At 32.7% G+C, this 25,122-nt stretch overlaps 1 protein-coding gene and 1 long non-coding RNA gene across 5 annotated transcripts in view; both read right to left on the bottom strand.

Moving 5' to 3' along the window:
• LOC143198549 (ras-related protein Rap-2a) overlaps positions 1-25,122 on the bottom strand; it is a 134,736-nt gene that overhangs the window by 34,582 nt on the left and 75,032 nt on the right. Inside the window, exons 1-4 of one of the 4 annotated variants that reach the window (XM_076407850.1) lie at positions 24,605-24,737; positions 23,540-23,685; positions 11,434-11,662; positions 155-385 (exon numbers count right to left, since the gene is read on the bottom strand). In XM_076407850.1, coding sequence (XP_076263965.1) covers positions 155-385; positions 11,434-11,662; positions 23,540-23,637 — 558 coding nt within the window. In that variant the 5' untranslated portion in view covers positions 23,638-23,685; positions 24,605-24,737. Of the gene's footprint in view, positions 1-154; positions 386-11,433; positions 11,663-23,539; positions 23,686-24,604; positions 24,738-25,122 lie in introns of those variants that run through there. The other 3 variants (XM_076407852.1, XM_076407851.1, XM_076407849.1) reach the window with 3 other exon arrangements.
• Positions 17,040-17,401, bottom strand: LOC143198284 (uncharacterized). Its single transcript, XR_013006192.1, has 2 exons — positions 17,268-17,401; positions 17,040-17,182 (listed from the first exon to the last, which is right to left on the bottom strand). It is a non-coding gene; the product is annotated as an uncharacterized LOC143198284 (long non-coding RNA).

Raw genomic sequence — 25,122 nt, forward strand, 5'->3', positions numbered from 1 at the left:
ATAGTTTGAATGAAGTTCTGAATGGTTGTTTCAGATTCTTCCAATCGAAATTTCCAATAAATAAATTCACGATCAGTATTTTCACGTGTCGAACAAATCGAACGTTTACCGAACGAGATAGATCGAGAATCGACATAATATTTTTGAGAGTTACCTCACGATCGCCGGTCAGATCAATCTTATTGCCCACGACCACAATGGGCACGTTGGTCGAGCACTTCGTCTCGTGGATCTGGTCACGTAGGGCTCGGGCTTCTTCGAACGTGTTCGCATCGGTGACGTCGTAAACCAGGACGAAAGCGTCGGCAGACGAAATCGACAGCGCTCTCATTGCGGGAAACTCGTAGGCTCCGGACGTATCCAGAATGTCTAATGTCAAGTGAACCTGAAAATTAAATTTCGTGCCGTGAAAAGGGCGAACGATTCTAAGATATATTTTTGGGAGTATTTTTCAATAAATCATATCGGGCTGTGTGTACTGGGGGGAAGTAATTTCGAACGGTTTTTATTGAGTGTTTGCGGAAGTACTTCCGGCATAAACAACCTTTGGATTTCTCTGGAAATAGTTCTGTCAATTGTCTGAGATTTTCTTTTTCTTTTGATATGTAATAATAGTAATATTCAAATATATATATATATATATATACAATTCAAAATAACAGTGAACTCACGTCGTCAATATATTTAAAGTATTGCCTGTCGCTATTTAAATTCTTTTTATAACCAGAAGAGGTTATAAACCGGCAGCCTTTGGCCAGTAACATTTTTATAAAATTTTTACTGTTAAATATTAATTTGTTGATTTTTGATTTTTAATGAAAATATGTTTAGCGTGTTGCAGCTGCTCCGAATATTAATATGAACACGGTCACTGATCAGGTGACGAATCAAGATCAGCTTGATGTTAGCTCTATCAGAGATCAAATATATGAAATGTATAAAAACAGTGAGTAATTTTTTCAATATGAACATAATTTAATACAATTATTTCAGGAAACTGAAAAGTATCGAAGAGGTCTGAATCGAATGGAACTTCCAGACATTGCTTTAAGAGGAAAGAATACAATAAATACACAAGCGAAAATAATACAATTTTTTAAAGCATATAATAAAATCAAGGAAGACTTAGCATTTTAATTTGTGTATTTAGATGAGACATGGATATTTCAGAATGACCATGGCAAGATGATAATAAAAATAGTGTTAAGACAACAAAAGTTGATAGAAAAAGGTAAACATTGCAATAAGCATTGATTAGATTTTATTAGTCATTAATATTTATTAATAATTCATTGCAGATATATTGTTCTTCATGCCGGAAATAGGAATGGTTAATAACACCTTCGGTTTGGATGAACTCAATCAGACATATTGATGAAGAGATTGACAAATGATGGAATCGTGAACATAGTTTTGTTTAATTATAATTATTATAATTTTTTTGCCAACATTGCCACGTTTTGACATCATCAAATTCAGGTGACGTGAGTTTACTGTTTTATTGTACGGACTATATATTCCCTAAGCTTCCTACTAATAACGATTTCGAGAGACTCAGATTTTTAATATCTTTAGTTACAATTTGAATTTTTTCTGGTAAATTATAATATTAGGCATATATTTTGAATGATTATAATAAATAATAATTAATGGCAAGTAATTTGGCTTTTTTGTTTATCTCCATTCATCTGTATATAATTCGTAAGTAGCTGGGGGAATGAAGGCTAGGAGGGACAATAAGAAAAGAGGACAAAGGCAGTAGGGGGACCCGAATTAATAGAAAACATAGACAGCAGGAGGGTTAATCATCGGGAACGCTCTCTTGCTGTCAATTTAAAATGTCAAGGGCCTCAATTTTCCATCCTCATCAAACCTCAATTTTAATGTATATTGTTTAGTCAAGAAACGACAGCATCAGTATTAACGTATCCTTAAATTATACATATCTTAATTAAGATATGGTTATATTTTATTTGTATTATTATATAATTTTTCCATACCTTACGAAACACTAAAATACTAAATCCCATTACTATAGTTTCTAAAGTCTTCAATAAAACAGCCAATGCCCGTCATCATCATTTATGACGTCAGTACGTCGCAATGCTGCCGCACTAACTTAGAATTTTGGGTTACAATGTTTGCCGGTTTGGAAAAATTATTATCTCTAATGTTTTGAAGAATTTTGTAGACTTTTGACAACAGTGTATTCCAGTACCAACATAAATCAAAATTTACAGTCTGATTCGATATATATTCAGACGCATCAGACAGCATTCTTTGTCGCCTTTAGACCAGGGTAATTACATTAATTTTACTTATATTACATTTTTACAAACTGCATTTGGCAGTATATTCGACGTTATCTATAATGCATTGGCTGTTTTACTGGACATACTATATGTACTATATGGACTATTGTGAAATTCTCATATATCGTTTATATTAGGTTACAGAATTAAAATTGTCTAGAATAATTTAGTAGATTTAAGCATCGAAAATTAAGCCACTGATTGTTTTAGGAACATTTAATCATATTGTCAATAGAAAGCTTGTTTTTTACAGTACTTGACTGTATATCACCTACCTATAATCCCAGGATTTTCTATTGATGATCTAAAAACTCTGGTATAGAAAAAAAAACATTTTCGACTTTTACACTGCATATGATTTACTTGCCGACATTCTTGTATTCTTTTAGTTCCTTCTTTTTTATATCATAAACAAAATTGTAACAAAATGAATTACTATGAGATCAGACTTGATATTATGGAACTGTACTAGTTAGTCGAACGATAAATAATCAATTATAAAGCCTATTGGGGTTTATGATGCGTAAATACAGTGTTGAGCGAATACATCAAACTAACTAGCAATCCATAGGTGTTGAAACAAAGCTTTATTAATTATAAAGTAATTACCAATGCTTATGGATACAAAGCAATGAAGAGTCAATCAAGTACAAGGTCAACTGCACGATGATTTCGAAATCAAATAGAATTTGGAACAAGATTTATAATTATAATAGTATAATAATAATAGAAATTTATAAAAAGTATATATATTCTAATTATATAATAAGTTCAAGATTTCCAAGAGTAGAAAGAATTAAGGAATTCAATTTTATTTAAAATTATCTTTACAATCTTAAAAAAATATACATTTATATTTATTGCCGGATATTATCCGAGGAAATGCCAAACGTTTTTTTTCTCCCCCAAACAACAGGAAATCTATAAACTTGAGGGTTTTCAGCGTCTCAGAAAAAGGAGATTATGTCGAAAGGAACCTTTCCCAATGGTGTCATTATACCACCCTTCTTAAGGCAGAATATAAACGTAATAAATGTCGACTGTATCCAGAAATCCTGGCAGTATCAATTGCATTAGCCTCGTACGAAAAAAAAACAAAATAAATCATCTCCATTTAAACAAGGTTAAAGCGGAATTTGATAAAATTTCCATTAATAATAATTATTTATTTAGTTTATTCATTACTAAAAAGCAAGTTAATGCTTTGCTTAACTTTACGAGATGGGATAAGCTGGTGTTTTAAAACCTACACGCTTTTGTATATAGCAAAAAAACAAGTAGGCGTTTCTTAGAACATTTCTCGTATAGTATTATAACAATATATTATGAAATAAAGCTTTTTTCGTAGACAACTACGGCTGCAAAATAAAAATACTCTTATGTGTATCTTGCGGAACGGCATGAATAGAGAAGAAAAAAAGCACACAAAGAGACACTTTCCCGTTCGTTCCAAAGAAACAAGAAATCTATATTCATGGATCTTATCGGCGTCTTCCATGACAAAAAAGGAAGGAAATTATGTCGGAAGGGATCTTCTCCAATGGGATCGTTAGAATACCCCGAGGAAATCCTTCTTTGAGGTAGGAAAGCAACAAGATAAACGCCACAGGGTAATCCAAAAATCGGAATTGTATCAATTAATTTATATATACCATATTCTTCAGAAAAATAACGAATGTTTACTCTGGCACGTATATGAAAGTTGTTAAATAAAGGTTTCGCTTATATTAATAATTACAAAATGCCACATCTTTTAGTTAAAATAAAATAGTTTTTAATAAAACACACAAAAATTTTACTCAAAATTGGTGACACTTTAGTGTTATAGAAAGTTTCCATCTATTGCATGATCTATTTCGGCCAATTTTCCGTGAGTCGCCTGCAATAGATTCGGCCAATAGGTTAGCAGTGGTCATCTTCACTAATTTCAGTATGTTAACGTCATTGCCAACAATTTAGTGTTCTTAAACGGAACAAATAAATTAATAAGGATTGACAGCCGTAAGAAAAAGTCTCTTTTAAATAAAGTATCCTGTTGATGTTTGAGTTTATAAGAAATGAATCAGAATACCAGCATATCTTATATAAAAATATATAAATTCATAATATCGTTATTATAAAAATGCTGGTATTTCTTTGAGATAACATATCTATATACAGCGGAACAAATGTAGTCAGATGGCGCACGAACTGGGTTATAGAGTGCACGTATAAAATCTTTCAAGCTCGTCTTTCTTCTCAATGTTTGATAATTCACTAAATATGTTTGTGGCCTTACTTTGTTATAATGAACGACAAACACTACCTCATTGAACAATTCTAGCCTTTTCTTCAGTAACATTAGTTATTGGAAATAGAGAGACGAATTTGTTTGGCCAAACTGGAATAGTTAATGATAACTAATCTCTTTCCAATCCCACTAAAACACTTTCTTTTAGTCAATGTGAGTTTAACGAAGCTTCGCAGGGTTTTGGATAAAATATTTTTCACACATAATTGTCATATGTGATCTGCTTTTTTGATACGCTATTCTACCTTTCAAACGCGCTATAATATGGCTTCTTTGAATAAAAAATATTACCAGAGATGCCTTTCGATTATTACTGACAACTAATAGATAAATCTATTTATTTATTTCGCTAGAATTATTTATTCTTAATTTGTAACATGACAAAATAAATTATGTTAAATATATAAAATCTATTATAATTTTAATTAGATTTCTAGTTGGTTTCAAAAAACTTTATCGCTTGTTTCTCACTCAGTTGACGATAATTTCATTATTTTTATCTCAAAATTAGTATTTAATATCATGAAGGTATTAGTTATATCCTAAAACTTGATTTTTGGATATTGAAAAGGTATCTCGGTAACTTAACAGGTCAATTTAAAAGTCCCCGGCCTAATACATAGATGGCGCTACTAGAATCAAATCCATATGTTTTTTAGTTAGCCCCAATCTTCAAAAATGCGTGTATAAATTTGACAGCTGTCGGATCATTAGTTTGTGAATTATAGTATTTTGAGTGAAGCAACTTTTATTATTGTGAAAAAAATGGATAAAAAGGAATTTCGTGTGTTGATTAAGTATTGCTTTTTGATGGCGAGTTTCTGGACACAGCACTAGGAAAATCAACCATCAAGGATTGGTATGCTAAGTTTAGACGTGGTGAAATGAACACCGAGGAAGAACCATCAACAGCGACTATTGCATAGCGTTATTGGACCGTTTGAAGTATGAAATCGATGAAAAATGGCTGAATTTGAAGAAAAGGAAAGTGCTGCTTCACCAAGACAATGTACCGTGTCACAAGTCAGTGAAAACGATGGCAATAATCCATGAATTAGGCTTCGAATTGCTTCCTTATCCACCGTATTCTCCAGATCTGGCCCCCAGCGACTATTTCGTGTTCTCAGATCTCAACAGAATGCTAGCTGGGAAGAAATTTTCGTCGAATGAGGCCTATTTTGAAGCAAAGGACAAATCGTACTACAAAAATGGGATCGAAAATTTTGAGGGTCGCTATAATCAGTGTATCACCCTTGAAGGGAATTATGGTTAATTCTGATTTCTGCTACAACTGTTGATTCTAGACTACCAGAGTGTTTAATATCTTTTTTATCGGTTTTGTAGAACAGGTTTTCGATTCAGTATACCAGTCAACAATAGTTAACAATAGCCTAATCTGAGAGTCTTATTAAAGTTTATCGAGCTATTGCTTCAACAGTATTTTCCCTAGTATAAAATAAAAGTTTTAATCAATATAGGAAATTATTTTTTTATCTACCGTTTTGAAAATGTGATATTTTTATACGCATTGTATGTATAACTAATAATAATTTATATTACAAATATTTCATGGGTGTATCAGAAGTAATGTTACCTATATTAATAGACGCATAGCATATATAGGCAAATTGTTTGCCTGTATAATGTAACAAATTACATTTTCGATCATTTTTATTGGATTGTTTGATTAGCTATGTTAGGACCCGCGAAGTCACTCATTTCTATGGTGCATTTGCTGTTTGTTTATTTGTTTTGAGAGCCATTTTCAGTGTATATACATAAAACAGACTTAGATAAAAATACATTTAGCATTTTTCGATTTATTTGTAATTGAATTATAATTAAAATTAGTAAATTCATTGTAAAATTTGCGATCTAAAAAGTGTTATGTAATCTAATTTACAGAAATCAAATAAGATTTTCTTAAAAAATGGGTAGATCATGTTAAAGATCCCAAAAACCATATCGATTTAAGCATGTGTAGTGTGAATAATTTTTACCCAGTACGTATATAATTCTACACATAAAGCTTTTGTATGTATATAAGCATATATTTTGTTTTTCTACTAGTTACCAACGAATAGCTGAACAATTATTGAGCTAGTAGGAAAATAATATTTTCATTAAAACAATAAAAACGGTTTCCCAGTTGAATGATTCAACGCTTGAAACAAAGAGAAGAAATGGAAGTGATATTAAATTGAAATATGTTCGAATATTTATACGGATTTTCGATTCGTCCAGGGACGTTCTGACTGGAAACGTAAATATTATCAGGTTCGTTGAAAAACCGAGAGCTATATGAATTATTCATCGCTTTTTTTTAGTTCACATAACGGATATTATATTCGTTATATTGAAATCGATGTCAAATGTACATCTGTAATAAAAAAATGTTTCAGTGTCTTTTGAATTCGTCATATTTTTTCATATGTATGTTACATGTTTCTCGATATGTTTCTGTTTATTCGAAATAGGTACGAGATAGAATATTTGCCTACGATGCGACTGATGGCTGTTTACTCGAGGTAATAATTAAATGAATATATTTCTTATTATGTCCTATATTGGATATTCTTAGTACAATATTAGTCCACAAATTAATATATTATTATTGTTCTATTGTGCTTTTATTAATACACAGGTATTTTGATGTCTTTGTTAAACTTAAATTAAACTAAAATTAAGACTACTGTTTAGACATTATACGTGTTCATGTGGTTTGGTTCGGTTCAATTTGAATATTTCTTGGGCATTGTCCCGTAGCTGTGCTGTATTACTTCTACACTGCTGTGATTTAGTAATCTTATTTAATGTTTGAAGGCGATATATTAGATATCTTAGTAAATCCATTCTATTTATAGTCACCGTGCAGTTCTTAGTTGGTTGTGTTGATGCGAGAAATAGTAACTAAGTGAGAAACTTTGCATCTGCATCACTGAATTCTCGTCGGCTTTATGTTATTATTTATAATTGAGATAAATCAATCTCTTTAATCTTGGATCATACTGAGAGTATCTTTTGATTAACCAGTGCGGTTATTTGATTTTGAATCTGTTATGCTATTTGTCTAACGCGCTGTTTTTAATTTAAGCTACCATCGAGATGTACACTGAAGCATTTCGCTGATTCCGCTTGAGGAATTGGGTTTTTATAATTTTCCGATATATTTTTGAATCCATAGTCTATTTGCGGATCTTGTTAACTGTCATTTTTACTTTTTAGTCCCTCCACTTTTTCCAAGTACTTTTTCTTTTATGGTAGGGATATCAGTAGTGTAGAAGAGTAGTCCCAAAGCAGTACCCTGATGAACTCCAGTTGAAATAATTTTAAATCTCAATAATTGACACGATACGGCTCCAGCATTTGACAATTGCTCTACAGTAACAATGTTGCAAGGCTGTATTTCTTGTCTTTGAGAGAATATCCAATAACCGTATTAAGTGAATAATGAGGATAACAACTTTTTAATGTTTATTTTAGAATATAATTTGGCCGCTTAATGTAATTTATGCCTTGAAGAAGTGTTATGTTATTTTTTATTGAGCATCCAGTTAGTTCGTAGTAACACAGTTAAACATCATTTAATCTTGGTAATCTATTTAGAACGGATTGCTAAATAATCCCATTTATAATTTTAAAGATGCTAGTTAAACTAGACATATCTTCTATATATTCAAGGGTTACTAAGATTGACTGAAAGATAATAAACATCAACATATTTGCATAAAAGAACATAGTATTTAGTATGACATTTTAATAGTTCATAGCTAATCTACACCCATAAGATATACACAGATTGGACAAGATGTTCCACCAGATTTAATCCAAGGAATAAGTACTTCGAGTAGGAAAACACTTACTAAATTTGCAAGTAATTCTTCTTAAGGTAAATAAAAATTATACGGACTTGTTGTAGGTCCCGACAAAAATGAGCATCCTCTAGAATTTTATTTATTGTTATCTTAATGATTTAGATAATGTTAAAGTGTTTATAGAAATTGATCTTTATCGAGTAGTTACTGCAAACAAACTTTATTTACACTATAACAATACCCAACACATTTGATCAAAAATAAGTTACTGTAATTTAATCTGTAAGAGAATGTATTGAAATGGATACTTAATAATAAATTATTTTCAAAGAGTAGAATGTCGATAGGAATATTAAAATATTCTGTTACCCACATCATATTTTGTAAAATTGTATGAATTGATGTCAAGATCTATTGTTGATCCTTAATATAGTGAATTAATCAGTGTTAATACGCATTACGCTTTTAAAATTTAAAGTCAGAATTGTCTGACAATTTGGCTGAATTTGAAGGTCAGAAATTTGCTGTTGTTTGTAATTTACTGTATATGTAATTGTAATTAAATTTTAATGCTCATTAAGCGTAACTACTCAAAACTTGCTATAATATTTTGCTTTTGCTTTTAGATTATGCATATTCTTTCAATAAACAGTGTCTTTTACTATTGCCTTAACGTTTTTTAGTACGCACGTAGATGAACAAAAGCAAATTAATCGTTCAAAATTTATTATTTACTTTGATTTTATATTTTTCTTTACAGATAATTAAGCCTCATAAGTATATGTTCATTAGTTTAAGAAAAAGAAGTTCGATAATTATTCTTTCTCTAAAAAATTAGAAAGTGAATCAAAATACTCAACTTCTTTGATAACTTGTCTCAAAGTTTGCTAACGTATTTTTAATATGGAAAATGTTATAGCGGATTAGAATTATTAACATTTCATATTTTATTGTTGATGATTTTTTATCATAAATGTCACCTATTTAGAATATTTTATTACATGGACATATACACTTTAATACTGTTTCTCTGTAAGTGATACTTAGGAATAGTAAAACCACCATAAATACAATGATCTTGCTCTAATTATAGAGTAGCAGCCAAGGCGCCTTTTATATGATTAACGATGGGTTGTGAAAAAGTAATTTCGTTTCTTTTTTTGTATTTTTCAAGTCGAATTTAATGATACAAATCTAAAACGATAATTAATGATTATGGGCTACATTGAACGATGACATTGCCATTTTACTGGCTAAACCATAATCATTTGATATTTCTAGGGTAAAAATATAATTGGAAGTGGTTTTTATTATACGGAGATAAGAACTAATGGTAGTTTGACGAGGCAAGATCCGGGTGATATGGTAGTCGCATACACACTCTCTTATTAATCTCTCTCGATTTTAGCCCAATCACTAATTGTGACGGTGGTCCAGCCTTGAAAGACAACGTTAGAGTCTTATCTTTGATATTTCTGCTATTTTATCTGCGTCTTCAATTTAGCCAATATCTACAATTAACCGATAGCCTGCTATTGTAACATTCAACCGCCAGTTGACAACAAGCTGTTGGAGTTTTTTTTCAAATCTTGTAACGGATCAATTGAAAAGTCCCCGGCCTGACACATAGATGGCGTTACTATAATTAAATACACATATGTTTTTTAGTTAGCCCTAACTCTCAAAAGATGCGTGTATAAATTTGACAGCGGCCGGATCATTAGTTTGTGAATTATAGCATCTTGAGTGAAGCAACTTTTGTTAATGTGAAAAAAAAGGGATTAAAAGGAATTTCGTGTATTGATAAATGCTTTTTCATGATTGCTTTTTGAAGGAAAAAAAATGCAGTTGAAACAAAAACTTGGTTTGATGCCGAGTTTCCGGACACTGCCCCAGGAAAATCAACCATCAAGGATTGGTATGCTACATTTTGACATTGTGAAATGGACACCGAAAACGGTGAACGCAGTGGACGCCCAAAAGATGTTGCTACCGACGAAAACTTTTAAAAAATCCACAAAATTATTTTGAATGGCCGTAAATTGAAATTGAACGAAATAGCAGACACTTTAAAGATATAAACTGAACGTGTACATCATATCATTCACGAATATCTGGGTATGAGAAAGCTGTATGCAAAATGGGTGTCGCGCGAGCTCACTTTTGATCAAAATCAGCAACGAGTTGATGATTCAGAACAGTGTTTGAAGATGATCAGACATAATAAACTCGAGTTTTTGCATCGATATGTGATAATGGGTGAAATATGGCTCCATCATTTAACTCCAAAGTCCAATCAATAGTCATCCGAGTGGACTGCACACAAAGAAGCCGCTTCAAAGCGTGGGAAAATGCAACAGTCGGATGGTAAGGTTACGGCGTCTGTATTTTGGGATACTCATGGAATAGTTTACATTGACTACCTTGAAAAAGAAAGGACCATCAACAGCTACTATTACATTGCGTTATTGGACCTTTTAAAGGATGAAATTGAAAAACGTTCGCATCTGAATAAAAAGAAACTGCTTGCTACTGCCTCACCAAGGCAGTGCATCGTATCAAAAATCGATGAATTGGGCTTAGACTTGCTTCCTCATTTATCGTATTCTCCAGATCTGGCTCCCAGCGACTATTTCCTGTTCTCAGATCTCAAAGGAATACTCGCTGGGAAGAGATTTTCATCGAATGAAGAAGTGGCCGAAACTGAGGCCTATTTTGAAGCAAAGGACAAATCGTACTACAAAAAAGGTATCGAAAAGTTGGATGGTCGCTATAATCAGTGTATCGCGCGTATGAAGAGAATTATGTTGAATAAAAAATATAATTTGGCCAAAAAAATGTGTTTTACTCTGGTAGTCCGGGGACTTTTCAATTTACCCGTGAGTAGGGAAGCATAAACAGGATGTCTTACTACAAGGAATTAGGGACAAATATGTTAAGTGTGATCATTAAGAGACAACCATTTTTATTGTCAAAGAGAACATTAATTGAAATAAGATGTTCAGGTGCCACTTACCCCTTGAACATTAAAGTCTCCATGATGCATCTCCTCCACCGTTCTTTTGTATTTGGACGAGAATGTGCTGTAGAGGAACTGGGTGATAATCGACGATTTTCCAACCTTAGCCGCTCCCATCACGACGATCTTATGCCTGACATTGCCTACCGGTGCTACGCCTCCTTCCTTGTCTATCGATTCCACGTCTTCGCTTCTCTGCGATCTGAGAACTCTGTTAGGATAAACACTACAAGAATAAGCAATGTCTCAGATGTTTTAATAATGGTTTTGACTGGATTCGGTAAGGTGTAAGGTTAAGAAGACGTGCACATACATCCAGGATAGCTGACACATATTACACATATTAAAACATTTAAGACATCTATTTAAACAGTTCCATATATGATTTTAATAAATATCAATAACAAAAATTAAATTATCATTTTATTATTCCCTTTATTTAGTCTTTGTTTTATGTTGTTTATCAAGTTTTTATTAGTATATTTGTATATTAATATTATATTAATTAAAGAAACACTACATTTTATATTGTATAATAATACTTTTCGTATATGTTTATTCCCGTGTTTGAGTAGTTTAATGGAGAAGGGTTATGAAGGTTTAGTTAGGGTACAAATTATGTTATATGAAGTATTAACTATAATTTTATCATTTGTTCTACAGCATGTAACTACTGTATTTAATAAAAGAACATGTTATGGTCAATTGAAAAGTCCCCGGCATGACACATAGATGGCGCTACTATACTTAAATTCATATGTTTTTTAGTTAGCCCTAACCCTCAAAAAAGGCGTATATAAATTTGACAGCTGTCGGATCATTAGTTTGTGAATTATAGCATTTTGAGTGAAGCAACTTTTGTTATTGTGGAAAAAATTCTCTAGGAAAATCAACCATCAAGGATTGGTATGTTAAGTTTAGACGTGGTGAAATGAACACCGAAGGCGGTGAATGCAATGGACGCCCAAAAGAGATTATTATCGAAGATTTTGAATGACCGTAAATTGAAATTGAATGTAATAGCAGACACTCTAAAGATGTCAACTGAACATGTACATCATATATCCATCATTCACGAATATTTGGGTATGAGAAAGCTCTGTGTAAAATGGGTGCCGCGTGAGCTCACTTTTGACTGAAAACAACGACGGGTTGATGAAATAGATGAAACATGGCTCCATCATTTCACTTCGAAGTGCAATCGACAATTATCTGAGCGGACTGCATACGATAAGCACGCTAGAGAGCGTGGGAAAACGCAACAGCCGGCTGGTAAGGTTATGGCGTCTGTATTTTGAGATGCGCATGGAATAATTTTCATTGACTACCTTGAATAAGGAAGGACCATTAACAGTGATCATTACATAGCGTTATTGGACCACTTGAAGGGTGAAATCGCCGAAAAACAGCCGTATTCGAAGAAAAAGAAAGTACTACTTCACCAAGTACTTCTTCGACGCATCGTGTTAAAAATCCATGAATTGGGCTTCGAATTGCTTCTTCGTCCACCATATTCTCCAGATCTGGCCGCCAGCGTCTATTTCCTGTTTTCAGATCTCAAAAGTATGCTTGCTGGGAAGACATTATCGTCGAATGAAGAGTTGATCGATGAAACTGAGGCCTATTTTTAAGCAAAGCACAAATCGTACTACAAAAATGGTATCGAAAAGTTAGAGGGTCGCTATAATCAGTGTATAACCCTTGAAGGGAATTATGTTGAATAAAAAAAATAATTTTGCCAAAAAAATATGTTTTACTATGGTAGGCCGGGGACTTTTCAATTAACCTGTTACGTAGTTTAGTGAATGTACGTATTACTGGACTCCACCGAGACTTTATGATCTATTCTTGCAGTTCTTCAAAGATGAGAAAGCACTGGAATATTTGAACTATTCACCAATTTTTAAGAGATTATTATAAGTGCAAAAGTGACTTGTTTTAGCGTACTATTTAAAAATTGTTCAGAAGTTGCTCAAAATTGGTAATTGTAGCATTTACTTAAGTTATGAGATGTGTAGTTTAAACTTAGAATATAGTATCGTGTTAGAAGACTTCTCTTCTAAAAAAACAATCAAAGTGTTACATCCCTTTACTGGTCTTACACCCTGAACTGCAATGTTTAAGCCTGCAATGCAATGTTTAAGTAACTCAGTTTCTATATATTTATATATATATATATATATATATATATATATATATATATATATATATATATATATGTTTAATATTTCACATCCCTGGCTCTTTATTTAGGATCTATCATGGCAATCCTTCATAGGTCCTTACAAGCAATTAAGAACAAATAAATCCTATCAAACGACTTCTTATCAATCGAAATTCAATTAAAAATCTAACTTGGTTCATGATCGACTGTTGACGTAATCGACGTAATTTCTCTTCGAAACTATTTAAAATGCTAAAGACTAATAATTCGCCGATAAGTCGCTCGACGGCTAAGACATGCGAAAGACCGTAAAGTACAAGGGATCGAGAACGAACGGAAGGGTTGCCCGTAGACAAATTTCCGGGACGTGACCGGGAGTCGGAACGAATCGAATTGTCCCGACCGGGACCGAAAATCTCCAAACTGTGACCGAGCTGATTATTTTGTAAGCCGGTGTTTTGTTTGGTTTTCGCAGGGTCCACGGATAACTATTCGGTTTCGCAAATGAAGCGAAAATTAATTTATCGAAGCATTTCCGAATCGGAGGAAACGCGACAAAGAGAGAGGGAGAGAGAGCAACGGTCTGTTGAAATTTAATAAAACTAGCGCTCTTGTAGCGTTATAAATGGTTTTATGCAAATCCCGTCGAGGATAGAGAAAACGAGTTAAAGATAGATGGAGCAGCTTGAATTTAAAGTAATATATCTAATGTTCAGTATAATATACAATTTTAAAATCCTCCGATGTTTTTTGCCTAAAATGAAAATTTATTTATAATGTAAACAATAAAATAAAGAATTTTAAGAAAATACAGAAAGGCATTGTTGACAAGTTATGTAGAGGGCACCGGATGGGAATGCTGATATACACTTTTGGATACAAAGGCCGGTGCCTTGACTGGAAGTCATATAGGGGTATCGATCAAAAAATATCAAAAAATATCGGCCAAAAATATCGTTATTTTTTCGGCGTCCCTATCATATAGTTTCTTAGAGTCTCTCCAAGAGTATCTTATTGAAGTAGTTTATAGACGATGTTATTGTAATCAGCATTTTAACACCTCGAATATTATCAAGATAGTGACCATTTTAATGTTTTGTTCAGTGTTTGTATTTTATTTACCAAGATATAAAAGTATTTCTCACAGAATGCATATTGGGGTCAGGATGGTTTAAATATAACAATTCCGTTTCCTTGGACGTTTTATCACGTTTCACAGCTTTTGCATAGACAACTTTAATAAGGCATAGAATGATACAGATCTACCGCTGAGAATGTTGGTAAAAGCATCAAGCAAGTTTTCTTTTTACTGAGATAATTAGGATTAGTTTCCCAATTTAAAAAACTGTTCCAAAACAATATACTAAGTGTGCCGGAAAGTCATTACCAGTTTTCTAACAGATGTCGTTAGGCTTAAGCATGAAATGTCATGATTTGACACATATGTCATTTTGGCCGTATTTTGGAAAAAGGCCACTGAAAGTCATCGTTTGCTGGTAGAAATTTACGGTAGGTACGCTCTAAGATTAAAAACATGTGAGGCGTGCTTTCGAAAATTCAGAACTGGTGATTTCGATGTGCAAGACAAAGGATGTTCCGATAGACCTAATTTGAAATAATTTGAAGGTGTGTAGCTGCAAGAGTTATTTGATGAAGACCAAACTCAAAAACGATTGGCAGAGGCGTTAAATGTGACCCAAGAAACGATTAGCGACAGAAAATGGGAAGATGGGTGCCGCATCAATTGAATGAAAAATCGTCTGTGAAATGCTGCTTCAAATGTATGATGGGAAGTCGTTTCTGCCTCTAGGAGTGACGAGTGATTAAAAGTGGATTTATTTTGGAAACCCTAAGCTCAGATATCATGGTTATTACCTGGCGACTATCGATTCCAAATTGTTTTGGCCGCTCTATATTTGGTGGGACCAGAGTGGCGTGGTGTATTACGAATTGTGGAAATCTGGTGAAATTGCTAACCGACAATAAATTATCAATTTAAACCATGAATTTATCGAATGGCGCCCAGAATGGGCTGGAAGACGATATCTCGCTACCTAATGGCCGCGCTGGATGGAAGATATTATCATACCCGCCGTACTCTCCAGACCTTGACTATTAACTTTTTGAGTTAATGGGCTACGCGCTTGCAGAGCAGCACTCCGCCAATTCTGCAGAAGTGTGGACAAACATTTTTTTTAGGATAGCCATAAATTGCCTGAAAGATGAAAGATGGATAAGATGTATAAAATCAAATGACCAATACCTTAAATAAATACATTTTCTTGAAAATTACGTAGTATTTTTCCCGACCGATAATAGCTATTTTTGTCAAGAATCGTGTCATCTTATAACAAAATGGAAGTCAACCACACATAAAGTTTACGTCTCAAAACAGATTTTGTTTGCAGACTCCTTTTATTTGCATTGTCTCCGAGTTAAAATTGCGAACATAACATTATTTCTATCTCAGACTGAAATCACATAAATCTTCAGTCTGAATGTGGAAGTGGACAACAGACAGAGACAGAAAAGCAAGCCGAGTTAAATTTATTTCGTTTTAAATAATTAATTTTGTAAATTATTTACAACATTCGCGGGAAAGAAAGTCCCTTTTAACCGTAATTTAAAGGTTCCTACCTTTCTTGCCATTTAATTATACCCACAGTGGACTCTTATCCGCTTAAAACCGTTTATAACTCCACAGCATTACTAGTTTTATTAAATTTAGGGGACCATTTCCCCATCCCTTCGACCTCATCGAGGCCAGCTTCGATAAATTAATTTTCGCTCCATTTGCGAAACCGAATAGTTATTCGTGGACCCAACCGAAGACCAAACAAAATATTTAGAAAATGATCAGTAAGGCCACGATTTGGGGAAACGTTCTATTCGTTATTGCTCACGTTTTAGAAATTTGTCTACGGAAAACCCTTCGGTCTTGTGCTTTAAAATGCCTTACGTGTCTCGGCGATTGAACGAAAGTATCGGAAAGTTATTAGCTTTTATTGGTTTAAATTGATTTTTAGGGTTTTTTTTTATTTGATGTTAAAGCGATTAAAGGTAATTGGGTGTTTAATTAGTCGTGACCACAACACAGAGAAATATATGGAGTGTGAACTTAAATGGACGAACCAGCAACCATGTTTTGCGCATTCCAAACTACTAGAGGTAAAAAGATTACAGATATATATTTTTCTATTTTGAAATTTTGTGACATATTTGTGACAGGTTATATTTGTTCTTTCTCTATTTTTGTATATAATTATAGAATAAAAAACCTTAGAAGCGCATCTCCTAAGTTACGCTCGGAATCCCCATGTGAGGGCGCTTACGCATGCGCTGTGTGACAGTTAGTTACGGCGGGAAATTTAAAAATGTATAGTAAAAAATTTTAGCGGGAAATTAAAAAAAATTCTTCTAATTTTACTGGGAAAAAAAATATTTAAATATATTTTATTGATATATTACAATTACATTAATTTTCCTTGACCATAAAGACATTGATCTAATCACAGATATATCTCCACTATCCCAAACACATAATCCACTGATATTATCTTCTTTCTAATATTTAAAACAAACCTAAAACAAACATTAAAATAAGATAATATATCTTTTAATGGTTCTGTTATATTATTTTTTAGAATCAACTAAAATAACAACCTACCTAAATTGAGGTACATTTTATCAAATATTACAACTGCAATTTGGTCTATACAGTCAAGTTTCTGAACTAACCACCAAAATAACCAAAATAACCAAAAGGTTACTACTGCAGCAGCAAAAAGGAACCTTATTCAGTATCTGCATTAATGTTCTTCTAGAAGGCAAGGAGAATATCTTCGATAACAGTTTTTATCCTCTGTATTTCAATAAGGATAAAGCCATTAGTTTTTATCCAACCTGAAACGAAACTGATGGGACAGGCTGAGTTATTTGTAAATGAACATATAAATTTCAAGTTAAAACCTCCATTCTCTAATAATAAACATAAGTTTCTTATTATATACTTACTTCTGGGTCTTGTTGGGATAGAAGAATCTCCTATATATCTATCAGCCTCAAAAAACTTATGTGATTTGATATTGCCAATGGGGGCATATGTTCCTTGTCTTGTAGTAAAGGTAAAAAAAGCTTAATTATTTCAATGCAATAAATCATTATTATTTAACAAAATACTTAAATTACTACTTAAATTACTACTTACTATTTAAATTACTAGTAGGAATTACATCTTGTTTCAGCCATTGCTTTCCACACTTTGGTCTATAGTTTTCATCTTTAAAATGATTACAAACTTCCCTGGACCTATATAGGAGATTATAAGTGATCCCCATAAGGTTCTCTTTTTATTACACTAATAAATTAAAATACACAGGATAATATAAAGTAATTGTCAAATATGTATAAAAAACATACCGAAAAACTTGACGTAAATAAACAATACAATTTATATCACCTAAAAATGGCCGTTAACTGCTTAGGTTAGAATTATTGATACCGAGGCCGAACGAGCGAGAAACACACATATAGCTATTGCATTTTTCATTTACATTTGGCCGCGTAACGGGGATTCCGAAAAGCTTAAACGTGGGACCCGATTTTTCCATATAACTTTCACTACTAAATTTCTTTATTCTATGTATATAATTGTAGGGAAATTTGTTGTTATGATGTTACTTTTTCAATATGAGTGTTATTTCTCAGGATGTACATGAAGTTGTCGAACAGAAACGTTTATTATTTGCATTTTAGACTAATGAGACCCCGGAGATTATGGACCCAAATAAAGGAATATCATTATTTAACCAAGATGAAATTCGTAATTAAAATTTTAATAGTATGTATTTCATTAAAATCTACATCAATAATTAAATTGAAATACGTAATATGTTAAATATTGGAATCATCAATTTCTCAACCTACATTAAAATCTTTAACAAAAATTAGAAGTAAGTAGTAATAGTTGATGTGTAGATTTTTAGGCTATATCTTTTATTTAATACCTAGATTTTGCCATAATAATAACACGTAAGTTATTTTGAGAGATTTTTATTTTAAGCACATACATCTTCCAATCCATAATTATTTTCAGGATAAAGTTTTAAAAATTATTGTTATGTCTTCATTGTATTTTTGGGTAAAACAAGTAAATGTAATATTAACAGGGAAATAATTAAAATTTCCAACACTAGTTGCAAGAATTTTAGATTATATATATAGGAATATGGCTAAAGTTGCGTTAGGACATGAACCAGATATAACAACTCTAAGCATTTTGCTGAATTTTCCTATAAATGCAATGAGCACAATCACTTCTTCAATAGTAGAACTAAAAGTTCGACGCCATTTTCTATTTCCTTTCATTCATAAGGCATAATCAAGATTAATTGTTTAAAATGAATTTGATTTGAAATATTTAAAGATACAGTAAGCTGTATTACAATGCAGTTAAAATACCTTGCAACGAAATGAAAATTATTTAAAAAGTAATCGCATTTTTAAAATATAAAGGTAATAAGAATAATATGTTCAATAAATTAATCAAATGAAAAATGAAATCGTGAAATATTTGAACATCCATTTATGCGTATTGTCATCAAAACAAACATGAAAAAACATAAACTCAATGATCGTTCATTGCTAGAAAACTAGGAAGGAACTTTTAAGAAACATAGTGCCTTATTTTTACTATATTTCAATATTTTTATTCAGAAAATGTAAGACCGTGTTTTGTCACAAGATAACGGCAAATATTGTTCTTTCTGATTACATAGAACTGAGGAAATATAAACTTTTGTTGTACCTCGAAGATTTTTTATTTTTCTCAATAAAACAGCAATAACACTAAGTAGTTTTGGTGTCATGTTGGTAAAGGATATAAAGGTTTATACCAGAGATAATGACACTAAGTAAATCGCTTATTCCAAGAAAAAGTTTAGTTAGATGTCATTAAACTAGTTCAATTTATTGATTAACAAGGAGAGAAGTTATACAAAATAATAGAGTGTTTCGAACGAGAATGTTCATGGCTCAAAGTGTAAAATATAAATTATAACCAATTGTAGAAATATATCTATGGTTTGTTTTGTGTAGAAATGAAAATTCTTTTATTTTGCTTAAACATTATTAATTCAAGAATAAGTAGTGATGGAATTACTAGCGGAGAGCCAATTTCTTATAAAAAAAAATAGGTCTACTTATAGTTGATAATAAAATGTGGTTTATGTTCAACAGAAAAAATCGATTTTCGCTTTTTCCTTCACACATAATATTTATCTTTATAGCTTGAGTGAACTGAATGGGGGGGTATTCGAGAACAAAACCTCTTTTTCCTCCTTTTAGATACTTCCCATCGTAATTACACGTTTGGAAACAATTAATTCATTAAGTTATTTCGAGCTGAGCTGTCATCCAATAAGGCTTGTAATACATTGTCTTCAATTTGTTTGATCCACTGGGCTAAAATCCTCATTCTCAATGCAATTTTGAGTATTCAACGAGTCTTCCACGAGTATTCCACGCTGATTAATTCAATAGTAGTAAATGTTGAGAAATGCTCCGAACCACGGCCCTCAGCATTAAGCCTACCGACTGGCGAGTGACCAGCTTTAGAAATCATCCCAGAAGACATCCGGTTTTACTCAGCCTGGTTACTGGCGTGACTGCGATCATTTTCCTTGTAGGATTTTACAGTCTTGCCTAGGACAATCACAAATTTTAAACAATCACAAATATAAATTTACGACCATGCCCCAGCAGGATTCAAACCCGCGGCTATCGCAACAGTAGAAGGACAAGTAGGAGTGTATTATTTTTTAAAGTGAAAAAAGAACTGATCAGAATATATGCAACTTAGTAATTAATATGTTAAGTCCTAAGAAGTATTGTGGATGCATCCAAATATTAAGGAAAAATGACTTATACAAGGACCTTCGGATTCCAACTGTCAGAGCATTTTAAGTTATTCGCAACAGGACATTTTTGTCCTTACAATAACTTAATTTAGATATATGTCTAGGAGGATCCATCGGTGTAATAATGTTTATGTTTTAGTACTGATCTTTTTCTATAAATGCACATTATGCGACACAATATCAAATGGTTTGAGTCAGTCGGTGTCTCGGCCAAGGGTCTCAGTGTAAGTAATCAGACCTGTAGTATCCATCAATACAAAAATAATAATATAATTTTACGACATATACAAAAAACAAATTACCAACAAAACAAATCTAAATTAATGTAACTGTTTGAGCTCGGCACCGACTTCAAAGTGATAAATTGTGTGTGTAGAGTAGAATATAAAATACCTGTAGTAGATAGGTTAAATTTGGCTTTTGTTTGTTTTATGTACATATTTTATTTACTTTTTTTTGTGTTAAAAATCTAAGTTTGATTATTTTTTGATTTTTATTGAGTTTCTTATTTATTTTTTGAAGTCGGTTCAATTTTTTTGTTAAAAATATTTTATTTAATATTGCCATCTAAACATTAATCACATATCTTTTAATGCTTCATCATCTTTGTTCCAGTTCATCCTAAAAAGAGCTGATTCAACAACGTCGACACTCCTCCATCCCATATATATCGCTAACTCGACGGAAAACATAATTACTAATGGGTTAATTGAGGGGGAAGTTCGCAATCCCTTTTAGGGTCACAATTTGTAACAAAAGTTTTCCAAAGGAAATTAAAATGATAAGCAAAACAAAGAGGAAAAAGGCTGGATCGTCATTTGGGACCCACTCCAGAGACGCTAATTCGATTTGTTCCATCTCTAAAATTTGTCGATTTGTTCTCTAGACTGATAAAATATTCCAAGCCGTATGCGGCGGTCCGGCTTTTTACAAAGACAATGTAATTTGTAACGTTGTCGCTTGTATCGAGCCTTGTAATGTTCATTAACACAGGATAATGCAGTAAAGGTCTTTACAAATTTGATTATTAGTTTAATATTCGGTTTATGTTGTTATAACTGGTCAATTGAAGAGTCCCCGGTCTACCATAGTAAAACACACTTTTTGGCAAAATTATTATTTTTTTATTCAACATAATTCCCTTCAAGGGCTATATACTGATTATAGCGACCTTTCAACTTTTCGATTCCATTTTGTACTACGATTTGTCCTTTGCTTCAAAATATGCCTCAGTTTCGGCGATCACCTCTTCATTCCACGAAAATTTCTTTCCAGCGAGCATTTTTTGGAGATCTAAGAACAGGAAATAGTCGCTGGGGGCCAGATCTGGAAAATACGGTGGATGAGGAAGCCTACTTCATGGATTTTTGCCAAAGTTTTCACTGACTTGTGACATCCACTCGGATGACTATCGATTGGACTTGACGATGTGAAATGATGGAGCCATGTTTCATCCATTGTCACATATCGGCGCAAAAACTCGGGTTTATTACGCTTGATCATCTTCAAACACTGCTCCGAATCATCAACTCGTCGTTGTTTTTGGTAAAAAGTGAGCTAGCGCGGCACCCATTTTGAGCTTTCTCATATTTTTGATTTTGAGCTTCCCAAATATTCGTGAACGATATGTTGGACACGTTCAGTTGATATATTTGGACTGTCTGCTATTGCATTCAAGTTCAATTTATGGTCATTCAAAATCATTTTGTGGATTTTTTAAATGTCTTCGTCAGTAACAATCGCTTTTGGGCGTCCACTGCGTTTACTGTATTCGGTGCTCATTTCACCACGTCTAAATTTAGCATACCAATTCTTGATGGTTGATTTTCCTAGGGCAGTGTCCGGTAACTTCAAAAAGCAATATTTTATCAACGCACGAAGTTCCTGTTTATCCATTTTTGCCACAATAACAAAAGTTGCTTCGCTCAAGATCATCATTATCAAGATATAGTACATATCAAGATTGATACTGTAGATGCATACTAACGCCAATTGACCAAATTGAATGACAAGTTGCTGTGCAATCCATCCTGTTGCATTACAACGCTCGGCGACACGTTGCAAGAGTTAAAATAGGAAGTGCATGTTAAACAAAAGGCAGAGAAGATTAGACTCAAAATCAAGCAACTGTACTGGTTAGTCGGAAAATACTCTCAAATTTAGCCTAAGTTGCTAATCGGAAGAAAATCACAATTATCAGTACATAATAAATTCCTTTTATATAAGCAAATACTGAAACCTATATGGACATACGGATTTCAATTATGGGGATGTTCTGCAAAAAGTAACATAAACAAAATATTAATTTTTCAGAACAAAATCCTGAGAGGTATTGTGGGCGCAAACAAATACTATAGGACTGATTACCTATATCGAGACATTCAGATACCCACAGTCAGTCAAGAAATCAAGAGAATTGCAAGGGGGCATGAGGAAGGACTTGATTCTCATGAGAATATTGAAATATTGCAGCTTTTAGATACCACCAGAACAGGAGACTCAAAAGAATCAAATCATCTGATCTTGTGTAGTGTTGTGTAGTGTGGTACACAGTGTGGTACAGCAGTGACATGTATAAACATTAATCAGAGACTGAGATAAGGCCGATGGGTCCTCCTAGTTATATACCTAGTTTTAAGTTATCATAAAGACAAATTGTAGGTTAGTCGGAAACTGTAATGTAAAATAAAATGTAATAATTAAATAAAAAAATGTATTTTATCAGTTTTTGTAAATAAATTATGTTTTAAGTGAAAAATCAAAATTAATAGTTAATATGTTAAGTATTAAAACAATTTTAAAGAAGCTTCAATATTACACTGTGATTTTAAATGAATTATTATATAGTCGTTTTATTGTCACGTTTCTGTAACAGAGCTGTTTCGAATACGACTCTCTTTAATTAAAAGTTAACTCAAAAAAATATTATTATAGATAAGATTTTAAGCGGCCAACTTTTTTCGTTAAAATTAGCATTTTTATTAAGACGATTTCTGGGCTTTTAAAAACACTTAAAACTCACTTGTTCGTATTATGATGTCTGCCGTCCTCTTCTGGCTCCTCCTTGAGAAACGACGGCTGGAGACTGAACCTCCTCCTGAACTGATGCCTCCCCTTCATCTGGACTCTGGCGGGGTGCCCCGGGGGGTATTTGGGCTCCAGAATTCACTGAAATAACAATAGGAATCAGCCTAATCCGGCTCGGTTTTTGATGGGATTATACGGCCGAGCTCGACAATCGCAAAATTTGATTGCGTGTACTTGGCAGTGCGGAAATCCCCTTTAAATCTATTATACGACAGGTGTTCGGTTTAATTACTGTGGAGAGTCTCCAAATATCTCCAATAAGGATACAGAAAAAGTAACGATATATCGATACATCGATATTTTTTTCAAAAATATCGTTATTATTTAGCTGATTTAGAAAAAAAAAGAATTTTTCAATTCTCAAAAATGCATTGATTGAGCCAAAGAGCCCAAGTTAGCTATATTAAGGATGTATGGGTAAATTAGCATTGTTTATAACTGTATGTATACAGCAACCTTTACATAGAGCATTTGTGTTGATATATATATATATATATATATATATATATACAAGTTGTGTTGTCTTATGATAATTTTATTATATTGTTAATATTTAATGTCTAATCCCATTTGTTTTACAATGTCATCTGTTGCTGATTCATATTACCATTTTTCAAAACTCAAAATCTATATTTAAAACTTATATATCTAGACATAAGTTTTCCTCTCTTGTTAAATTTTCTTTTTTTTTCTTACAGCACTATATCTTTGCAATTTATTATACGCACTTTGCCATCTGGGCTGACCTACTAACTACTCCTTTTTTGCTTACAATAATTGTTTTTCTGATCTTAAAACTCTTGATTTTAACTCTCTTGTCCTTGTCACTACTTCCATTCTTCTTCAGGACTGACTTTATGCAGCCTCTCTTGACTGTTTAATAAGCCAAGAAAAATAATCGTTACATATAAAAGTTTACAACGAATAAATATAATTTTCTGGATGAAAAATTGTATTTCAACTAAGGAAGCTTGATTGACAGAGCTAACGAGGAACTTACCTCAGATTTGTGGCTACAAAAATTGCGAACAAAACACTTTCGGGAGAGGAATAAAAGGGGGCGCGACGATGTGGGGTTATTTAGGATTTCGAAATGAATTGCTACTCAATAAATTATAAGCGAAAATGACAAGGAACGGGTCTCACGGCGCACCAGCAGTTGGGGCGCAAGATTAATGGATCGTTTTTATCCTTTCTGGTTATTCCGCTACAGAAAACAACAAATGGGGCCACTGTTTATCGCACGAAATCGTACATTCCGCACAAATTGCGTCTATTAACGTTTAAACTTTATCGCAGTCATTTTTTCATAATAAGAATTCGCCGTAATATTTCACTACCTAAATAAATAACAGACGTTACCGGCAATTACCGAATTTACAGGACGAATTAGGTTAAACGGTTACTATTTGTTAGACAAATGAGGAGCATCAGTTAAAAAAAAACAACTGTCTGGTTAGAGTGAGTGTTGAGTAAATTGCAAAAATCTGTTTTGTTTCAGTTCTATAATCCTGTTTT

Source organism: Rhynchophorus ferrugineus, unplaced genomic scaffold (genome assembly GCF_030347505.1).
Source record: "Rhynchophorus ferrugineus isolate W39M unplaced genomic scaffold, kcgeb_rfMv2 rfM6, whole genome shotgun sequence".
NCBI classification, from domain to species: domain Eukaryota; kingdom Metazoa; phylum Arthropoda; class Insecta; order Coleoptera; family Curculionidae; genus Rhynchophorus; species Rhynchophorus ferrugineus.